Source organism: Elephantulus edwardii, unplaced genomic scaffold (assembly GCF_000299155.1).
Source record: "Elephantulus edwardii isolate Elephantulus edwardi_28Jun2011 unplaced genomic scaffold, EleEdw1.0 scaffold00129, whole genome shotgun sequence".
Taxonomy (NCBI): domain Eukaryota; kingdom Metazoa; phylum Chordata; class Mammalia; order Macroscelidea; family Macroscelididae; genus Elephantulus; species Elephantulus edwardii.
In genome coordinates this window covers 2,508,601-2,518,092 of record NW_006399879.1, presented here as the reverse complement: position 1 = coordinate 2,518,092, position 9,492 = coordinate 2,508,601, and the positions used below count along the sequence as shown (strand labels likewise).

At 45.0% G+C, this 9,492-nt stretch overlaps 1 protein-coding gene across 1 annotated transcript in view; it reads right to left on the bottom strand.

The window, feature by feature from the left end:
* EVC (Ellis van Creveld syndrome) overlaps positions 1–9,492 on the bottom strand; it is a 107,405-nt gene that overhangs the window by 53,985 nt on the left and 43,928 nt on the right. The window contains exons 7-10 of the mRNA XM_006893642.1: positions 9,219–9,325; positions 8,762–9,120; positions 8,068–8,260; positions 1,187–1,380 (exon numbers count right to left, since the gene is read on the bottom strand). Of these exons, the coding sequence (XP_006893704.1) occupies positions 1,187–1,380; positions 8,068–8,260; positions 8,762–9,120; positions 9,219–9,325 (853 nt within the window). The remainder of the gene's footprint in view (positions 1–1,186; positions 1,381–8,067; positions 8,261–8,761; positions 9,121–9,218; positions 9,326–9,492) is intronic.

The window sequence follows — 9,492 nt, the reverse complement described above, 5'->3', positions numbered from 1 at the left end:
AAATACTGTATAGTGCCACTGTTGTAAAACGGGACTAACATTGGGGTAGAGGGGAGACTGAGAAAGATGGGATAAATAATGTATACTGCATCGAAACAGATGAGGGAGAGAATTGTTTGAAAGTGATATATGATTAGGTATTATTATCATGACAGGAGTCCAGAATGAAGCCTGTGTAGTGGAGTGGACTTAGGGGGAGGTATTGTATAACAATGATGGAAATTTTCTTTTACTTTTCAAAGAGAAGAGCGAATTGGGTGGGGGGAGGGAGAAAAATGCAATAATGAATGAATGGAAATCCAAAGTCTCTGTAAATGTTCATTAAAATTAATAATAATAAAAAAGAGACTGTAGAGGCATATGCAAACAAAACACACACACAGGTGCACCAGCTGTTCTTGTACAGTGCCATCAAGTCAACTAGGACTCACAGCAACCCTGTGAGTCGCAGATCTGAACCTTGCCCTGTCCTGTGTCCTGTCCTCACACGTCCACCACACCCATGTCCACTGTCACAGTCACTGTGTCAGTTCATTAGTTGAGGGTCATCCTCTCTTTCTCAGCATGATGTGTTTTTCCAAGAACTGACCTGTCCTGACAACACGGGAAATGAACGTATATAGAAGGAAGTTTCAGCGTCTGTGCCTCTAAGAAGCATCCTGGCTGGACTTCCTTCAGGACAGGCTTGCTTGCTCTTGTGACAGTGCCTGGGACAGCCATTCCTCTTCACCAACTCCATCATTCAAAGGCATTCACGTTCTCCAGTCTTCTTACTCACTGTCAACTTCCAGATGCACAGGAAGGAAGTGAAATCACCACGGCTTCGGTCAGCACAGCTTAGTCTGTAAACGGACACGGCTGCCCTGTGGCACTTGCAAGAGGCCTTTCACAACATACTTTCCCCGTGTAACACATCTCTTCTTCTTTTTTTTTAAGATTTAAATAGGCTTTATTGTTACAAGTTGGGGCCCCCACGCAGGGCCTTCTATCTGTGGCCCCAGGATGTCACCATGGAGACATCAAAAGGTCATGATTGCAGGAAAGGTAACTGAAGGACACGATTTGGGGCTGTTTAGCCAGGAATGCAGGAACATGATTAGATGGTCCAGGGGTGCTCAGGAAACTGGGCGGGAGAGGACGGTCCCCTTCATTCCCGCTTCTTGTAGCTCTCCAGGTGTGACAGGACCCAGGCCGGGGGCACAAGGCAACAGATGAAGCAGGCGGTGAGCCCGGTGATGGAGTCCATGATCCCGATCTTCTCCTGCACCGGCTTCGAGTGGACCTGGACGCGCGGCACCAGGACCCGCTGGGCCGGGCCCAACAGGCTCCTGAGCAGCAGTGGACTCAGCACAGACATAACGGCCCGGTGCAGACTGCAGACTCAACCGCAGGCCAAGGTCAGGAAGTCAAAATGGCCAGCACATCTCTTCTTGACTGCCACTTCCACGGGAGCTCTGGTGGTGTGGCCCACAGGGAGCTGTGCAGCGAACACAAGAGCTGCACCTCTCTGACGGTTCAAATCCACCAGTGACTCCACAGGAGAAAGATGGGCAATGTCCTCCCACGCGATTGACAGCCTCAGGAAAGCTGCTGGAGGGTCAGCTGTGTGTCGGGTCTGACTTGCTGGTCATGAGTGAATGAAGGGGCGGGTGTCCACGGGTGCTGACGGACGGAGGTGAATCAGTAGGATGTGTTGCTTTTCTAGGCAAGTATGTAATAAGTCACAGAGGGATCACAGTTATGAAAGCTTCCAAGGTGTAGCCAGACAACTCCAGAACGTGTCTACTGGGTTAAAAGACTTGGGAGCACTCTTGTCTGTGAGACAGCTTAGTCAACTCACATGACATCATTCACCAAGGCAGCGTTCTAGGTTCCAGTTTGGTGAGTCTATCTAGGGTCTTAAAAGATTGAACCATCATCCAAGGTACAAGTACCCATTTCTACTCACATGGAGCAAAGAGAGGGAAAGAAATCAAAAGCTCAAAGAAGACACTCATCCACAGGATTAATGGTCCACAGGAACCACAAAACCTTCTAACGTGAGGCCAAGAGACACAGATGATGCCCATCCACGAGGCTAACAGCCCACAGGAACCAACCACCTCTTATCACCTGAGACCAGAAGACATAGATGGTGCCCGGCTACCACAACAATTCATTCTGACCAGAACAGAAGGTCCTGAGTGCAGCGGGAGGAGAGTAAAACAAAACTTAAATTCCTAAGAAGGGTCAGACTTACTGAACTGATAGAGACATAGCAGAACCCCGAAGACTATGTTGTCCTAAAATAATCTTTAAATACAGATTCAAAACTATTTCTACAGGTTAACTTTTCAGTCAAATAATATATCAACATAAAATAAACATTACCACCCACAAGTAAGGGGAGGTCTGGTGGTGTGGTCTGTAGGGAGCTGCGCTGCTAACCAAATGTGGTGCCTCTCTGGTGGTTCAAATCCACCAGCAGCTCCTGGGGAGAAAGATGGGGAATCTCCTCCCGTGCAATTTTACAGCATCTGAAAATCAAGGGGGAGGATCAACTATGAGTTGATTAAAACTCAACAGCATTGAAAAAGAGAAGGAGAGGGAGAGGGAGAAGGAGAAGGGGAGGGGGAGGGAGAGAGGAAAAGAGGGAGGGGAAGGAGAGGGAGAAAGGGAGAGGAAGAGATGAGAAGGGAGAGGAAGAGGAATAGGCAGAGGGAGAGGGGGAGGGAGAGGGAGAGAGGGGGACAGCAGGGAGAGGAGAGGGAGGGGGAAGAGGGGAAAGGGAGGGAAGGGAAAGGGGAAGGGAAGAGGGAGAGGGAGAGAGGGGGAGAAACAGAGAGAGAGACAGACAGACAGACAGATACACCCCTATAAGTAATGTGTTCCCTTAAGCAAAGAATTACAAGACACCAAAGAGGCAACGTTTACCCAAAAGCAAAGCAGAGAAGGCAAGCAGAGGAAGGGAGACTAGATCAATAAAACAGAACAGAAGGAAATAACGGGACTGCTGAGACACTGTGAAAAATGCAACCAATGTTAGGGAATTATTGAACGGAAACATAATTTGCTTTTTAAGCCCTTCACCTGAAAGACAACAAATATTATGAAATTAAAAAAAGAAATCATATATGCAAAATAATCTCATGTGTCTTTAGTTCTAGACGATAGAGGCTTCTTTTCTTCACCACATTAACACAACGTATTTTTTAGCTAAAATTAATTTTTTTATGTGCTGTTTTGCATCCTATCTCCATACCTTTTCAACCTATATGCAGAACAGATCATCCGGGAGGCTGGGCTCTATGAGGAGAAATGTGGGGTCAAGATTGGTGGAGGATCTATCAACAATCTGTGTTACGCAGATGACACAACCCTGCTTGCTGAAACGGAGGAGGACCTGAAGCACCTGCTGCAGAGGGTCAAGGACTGTAGCTTCCAATATGGATTGAGGCTCAGTGTCAAGAAGACAAAGATTCTCACCACTGGACCAATTGGAAGCATCAGGATGGATGGTGAAGAGATTGAGATTGTACACAGCTTTAGTTTGCTTGGCTCCGCAGTCAACACTTTTGGCACCAGTAGCCAGGAAATTAAAAGGTGCATTGCCATGGGAAAGTCTGCTGTTAGGAACCTCTTCAAAGTACTGAAGAGCAATGGTGTCTCTCTGGAGACTAATGTGCGCCTGATACAGGCCATGGTCTTTGCAATCACTTGTTATGCATCAGAGAGTTGGACAATGACCAAGGAGGACAGAAGGAGAATTGATGTCTTTCAGCTGTGGTGCTGGAGAAGAGTATTGAGAGTACCATGGACTGCTAGGAAAACAAACAGATTTGTCCTGGAAAGGGTTAAATCGGGTGGCTCCTTGGAGGCAAGGATTCTAAGGCTCTGTCTAACATACTTTGGACATATTGTGAGGAGAGACAGGTCCTTGGAGAAGGACATCATGCTTGGTTGGGTGAAGGGACAGCACAGGAGGGGAAGGCCCTCTATGAGGGGGATTGATTCGGTGACTGGGGTAATCGGGATGTGAGTGTCAGAGACAGTGCTATTGGTACAAGACAGAGCAGAGTTTAGGGCTGTTGTACATAGGGTCGCTATGAGTCGCAAGCGACTCGAAAGTACATAACAACAACAACAACAACAACAACAACAACAATGTGCTGTTCTACTTAAGATTTGATGAAAAAAATATACTTTTCTCATTTAACTTTGAATTTCAAGAATAATGAATTCTTTTCTTCTGATTAAGAAAAATTTAGACCAGATTTGAACAAAACCTCCCCGCCCCCCCAAAAAAAATCAAGAAAATAAAGATTCCCACCACCAGGCCAATTAACAGTATCACAATAAATGGAGAAAAGATTGAGGTGTTGAACAATTTCAGCTTGCTCAGACCCATATTAACATTTTTGGCACCAGAATTCAAGAAGTCAAAAGAGGAGTTGTTTTAAGAAAGTCTGTTCTCAGGTACCCCTCCAGAGTGCTATGATGTCAGTTTAGAGACTAAGGTGCACCTGATCCAAGACATGGTCTTCTCGTTTCTTGTTATGCATCTGAGAGCTGGACAGTGACTCAGGATGACAGAAGAAGAAATGATACTTTTGAGTTGCAGTGCTGGAGAAAAGTATTAAATGTACCATGGACTACCAAGAAAACAAACAGGTGTGCCCTGGAAAGGGTGAAACCAGGCTGCTCCTTGGAGGCAAGGATTGTGAAGGTCCATCTCACATACTTCAAGTGTGTTTCCAGGAATGACCAATATTTGGAGAAGGATGACATACTTGGAAATGTACAGGATCAGTACAGAAGAGGAAGATCCTGGATAAGACAGATTGACACAGTGAATATGGGGTCAGGTGTGTCAGAGCTGGTGAGCTGGGTCAGCACAGGTCAAGGATCAGAGCTATTGTTCATAGAATCACTATGAGTTGTAGCTGACTCAATGATACATAATAACAATAACAACAGCCTTCAATATGGGTTACATTGCAAGCCAAGAAAATTAAAATTCACACCACTCCACCAATAGACAGTATCATCATAGATGCAGAAAAGACTGAATTTTTCAACTATTTCATTTTACTTTTATTCACCAAAATCCACAATGCATCCTTGGTAGCAGTAGCCAAGAAATCAAAGGTGTGTTGCATTGGAGAAATCTGTTCTCAAGGACCTCTCCAAAGTTCTGAAATTCAAGGATGTCAGTTTAAAGACTAAGGTGTACCTGATTCAAGCCTTGGTATTTTTTATTGCTTTCTATGCATCTGAAAGTTGGACAATGAATAAAAAATACCGGAAAAGAGTCAATGTCTTTGATCTGTGGTGTGGCTAAGAGTATTGGATATACCATGAACTTCCAAAACACACACACACACACACACACACACACACACACACACACACACCGCCCCCAACCCAACCCAACACCAAACACATTTGTCTTGAAGGAAGTACAACTAGAGTCATGATTGTGCAAACAGAAGTCTTACAGGCAAGGATGGTGAAATTTCATTTGTTTACTTTGGACGTATTTTCAGGAGGAACTTGCCCTTGGAGAAAGATATCATGCTGGGGAAAGGTAGATGGTTGGGGAAAGACAGAAGACCCTCAATGAGAGGGACCGATGCAGTGATGACTACCACGGGCTTGGGCAGCCCAGAGAGGGTGAGGATGGCATGGGATAGGGCAAGGTCAGATCTGTTGTTCATAGGGTCACTATGAGCTATAGTCAACTTGATGGCGCCTAATGACAACATGTATTTTGCAGCATTATTTGTAATAGCAAAGCCTGGAAACAACCCAAGTGTCCATCAATAAATGAACGGCGAAAGAAACAATGGTACATTCACACAGCACAGTGCTATGCATTAGTTAAAACAAAACAAAACAAAACAAAACCACAAACAACCCACCAAAACAAACACAACCCAGAGAATAACTTAAGAATTTGTGAAATTCTGTCAAATATGGATGAATCTGGAACACATTATGTTGAATGACGTAAGTCAGTAAAAAGCTGATGATGGCATCCAACCACTATTTTTTCATTTATTAAATTTTATTAGTTTTAATGAACATTTACAGGGATTTTGGGTTTTCATTCCTTCATTGCTGCCCCATTCTCTCTACCCTCCTCCCCAGTTTGTTCTTCTTCCCCTGCCATCCGAATGTCTGTTTTAATTGTCCAATTGCCACAGTGCTTGTCAAAGTCAGTTCTGATTAATCTCCTTTGTCAGTGTGTCCTTTGCCATTCCCTATCACTCCTCCCGGAGAGAGACTTCACCCTGATTCATAAGGAAAAGGGGATGGCGTATTCTCTTAGCTACTTCCTGCTGAAAAGGAACACTGTGGGTTTCAGGGTGAAGATCTTCTCTCACTACTCCAACCACTATTGCAAGAGGCTAAGGAAAGATTTAGACACAGATGGACTCATTCTCGGATGGGTAACAGGGATGGAAAGGGCAGGGCAGGGGAGTGAAAATCTATAAATATGAAGTGAGTGAAGGACAATATATAATAATGGTTGATTGGATATTATAATTAAATAATTACATTAATAAATTATAACTAATGGTATGAAACAAAGCATGTAAGAATGATTTAAGAAGAATCAATATGATTTGTAGATGTTCATTCAAATAATAAATTCCTTAAAAGTGTCACAGCCTTGGAAGGCCGGTGAGGCAGTTCTGCGCTGTCCTGTAGGGTCCGCTGTATTTTTCAGTTGATGACACAGTTTGGGGAGCTGTTCTCACATTTAAAGTGATGATTTGACCACCGAACCGCTGCTGCCTTCTTTGTTCAAACTAAAAACCTCAAAACTCATAGTCATCACGTTCCTTCGCATTCGTGGAGCCCCTCCGTCAACTTTCTGAGACTGTGGATCTCAATGAGAGACTGCCCATCTTTCGGCTAAGGAGTGCTGGTGAACGCATCCGAGATGTGCAGCCGGCTCACGCCTACGGGTGAGCTCGCTTAGGGCAGACTGTTGTTTCTAGGTGTTACCAAGTTGAGTGTGACTCATAGTGACTCTGGGAAGAGATCTGACCCCGGTCCTATTCAACGCCATCCTCACAGTAGGTGACATGCGTGAGCCCATTGCTGCTATCACGGTGTCAATCCATCTGGTTGAGGGTCTTCTTCTCTTTTGCCACCCTTCTACCTAAGCATGGTGTCCTCCTCCAAGGAATAATCTCGCATAGAAACTCGCCCAGAGTATGTGAGATGAAGCTTTACCATCTTTGCCTCCTAGAAGCACTCTGACATCACATTCTCCAAGACATTATCTGTTTGTGTTTTTGGCAGTTCATAGGATATTCTATACTCTTTCCAACACCATAGTTCAAAGGTATCAATTTTTCTTTGGTCATTCTTATTCATTGTCCAGCTCTCAGATTTATGTTGTTGTTATTGTTGTGTGCCGTCAAGTCACCTGCAACTCACAGAGACACGAGGTACAACAGCCCTAAACTCTGCCCCATTCTGTGCCAATCTCACCATCTCTGACCATTACTCGAGTCATTGAATCAATCTATCTCATTGAGAGTCTTTCTCTCCTGTGCTGTTCCTCCACCATCCCAAGCATGACATCCCTCTCCAAGGACTGGTCCCTCCTTGCAACATGTCCAAAGTATATCAAATGAAGCTTCAGAATCCTTGCCTCCAAGGAGCAGCCCAGCCTCACCCTCTCCAGGACAAACCTGTGGCTGAAATCAGGTGCACCTTAGGGGTTTGATCTCAGGCTTTTGATTTTTCCACCATGACAAAAGGCATTGTTTTGTTATCATTGGCAAGATTTCAAATATTATTATTTTACCAACAGAATTTCATCTGAAATTATTGAGTCTCAGTTTCCTCAACGACAAAACAAAAATAATAATTTCTGCTCACATAGGGTGTTGTGAAGGAGAAATGAAATAGAACATGTGAATCACTGAGTACACTGCCTGGTGAGGTCTTGGCAGTGGTAGCTGATGATGATGGTGGTAAAGTGATGAATTATAACTATTATCCCCATTCTCTGCAGGACAGTGCAAGTAATGATAATACTGGTGGTACAGTTAATGGGATGATGTTAACAGTCATGGAGGTGGAGGATGAAGATTAAGATGATGGTAATAATGGTGGTGGTGGTGGTTGTGGTGATGAAAACAATGGTAGTATTGGAAGCGATGAGGATGGTGAGGGTGGTGATGGTAATGCACATGATGGTGGTGTTAAAGATGAAGGTGATGACGTTGGTCGTGTTGATGATGACTGTGGTGACGGTGTTCTGAGGAGAATGGTAGAGAAGAAGATGATGTTGGTGGCAGTGATGGTGGTGGTACCGAGGAGGATGACGATGAAGAACATGATGGCGATGGGACTGAGGATGATGAAGATGATGGTGGTGGTATTGAGATGGTTATGAAGAAGACGACGGTGGTGATAATGGCCGTGATGGTGGTGGGACTGGGATGATGATGATGAAGATGATGGTGGTGGTACTGAGGATGAAGATGATGAAGACGATGGTGGTGGAACTGAGGATGATGAAGATGAAGGTGGTGGGACTGGGATGATGATGATGAAGATGATGGTGGTGGTACTGAGGATGAAGATGATGAAGATGATGGTGGTGGGACTGAGGATGATGAAGATGAAGGTGGTGGGACTGAGGATGAGGATGATGAGACCATGGTGGTGGTATTGAGATTGTTATGAAGAAGATGATAGTGGTGATAATGGTCATGATGGTGGGGGTACTGAAGATGATGATGATGATGAAGATAACAGTGCTGATGATGGTGGTGATAAAGACGGTGGTAATGGTACTGAGGATGATGGAGATGATGGTGTTGATGAAGATGATGGTGGTACTGGGGATAATAGTGGTGGTAGTGAGGAGGAGGATGATGATGGTGGAGGTGATAATAGCGGAGATAAAGATGCTGCTGTTGGTGGTACTAAGGATGATGATGATGATGATGGTTGTGGTGGTGATAATGGCAGTACTGAGCATGGTACTGATGAAGATGACGGTGGTAATGAAGGTGATGGTGGTGATGAAGGTGACGGTGGTGATGAAGGTGATGGTGGTGATAAAGGTGACGGTGGTGATGAAGGTGACTGGTGATGAAGGTGATGGTGATGCTGAAGGTGACGGTGGTGATAAAGGTGACGGTGGTGATGAAGGTGATGGTGATGAAGGTGATGGTGATGCTGAAGGTGACAGTGGTGATGAAGGTGACTGGTGATGAAGGTGATGGTGATGAAGGTGACGGTGGTGATGAAGGTGACGGTGGTGATGAAGGTGACGGTGGTGATGAAGGTGATGGTGATGAAGGTGACGGTGATGCTGAAGGTGACGGTGGTGATGAAGGTGACGGTGGTGATGAAGGTGACGGTGGTGATGAAGGTGATGGTGATGAAGGTGATGGTGGTGATGAAGGTGATGGTGGTGATGAAGGTGACGGTGGTGATGAAGGTGACGGTGGTGATAAAGGTGATGGTGGTGATGAAGGT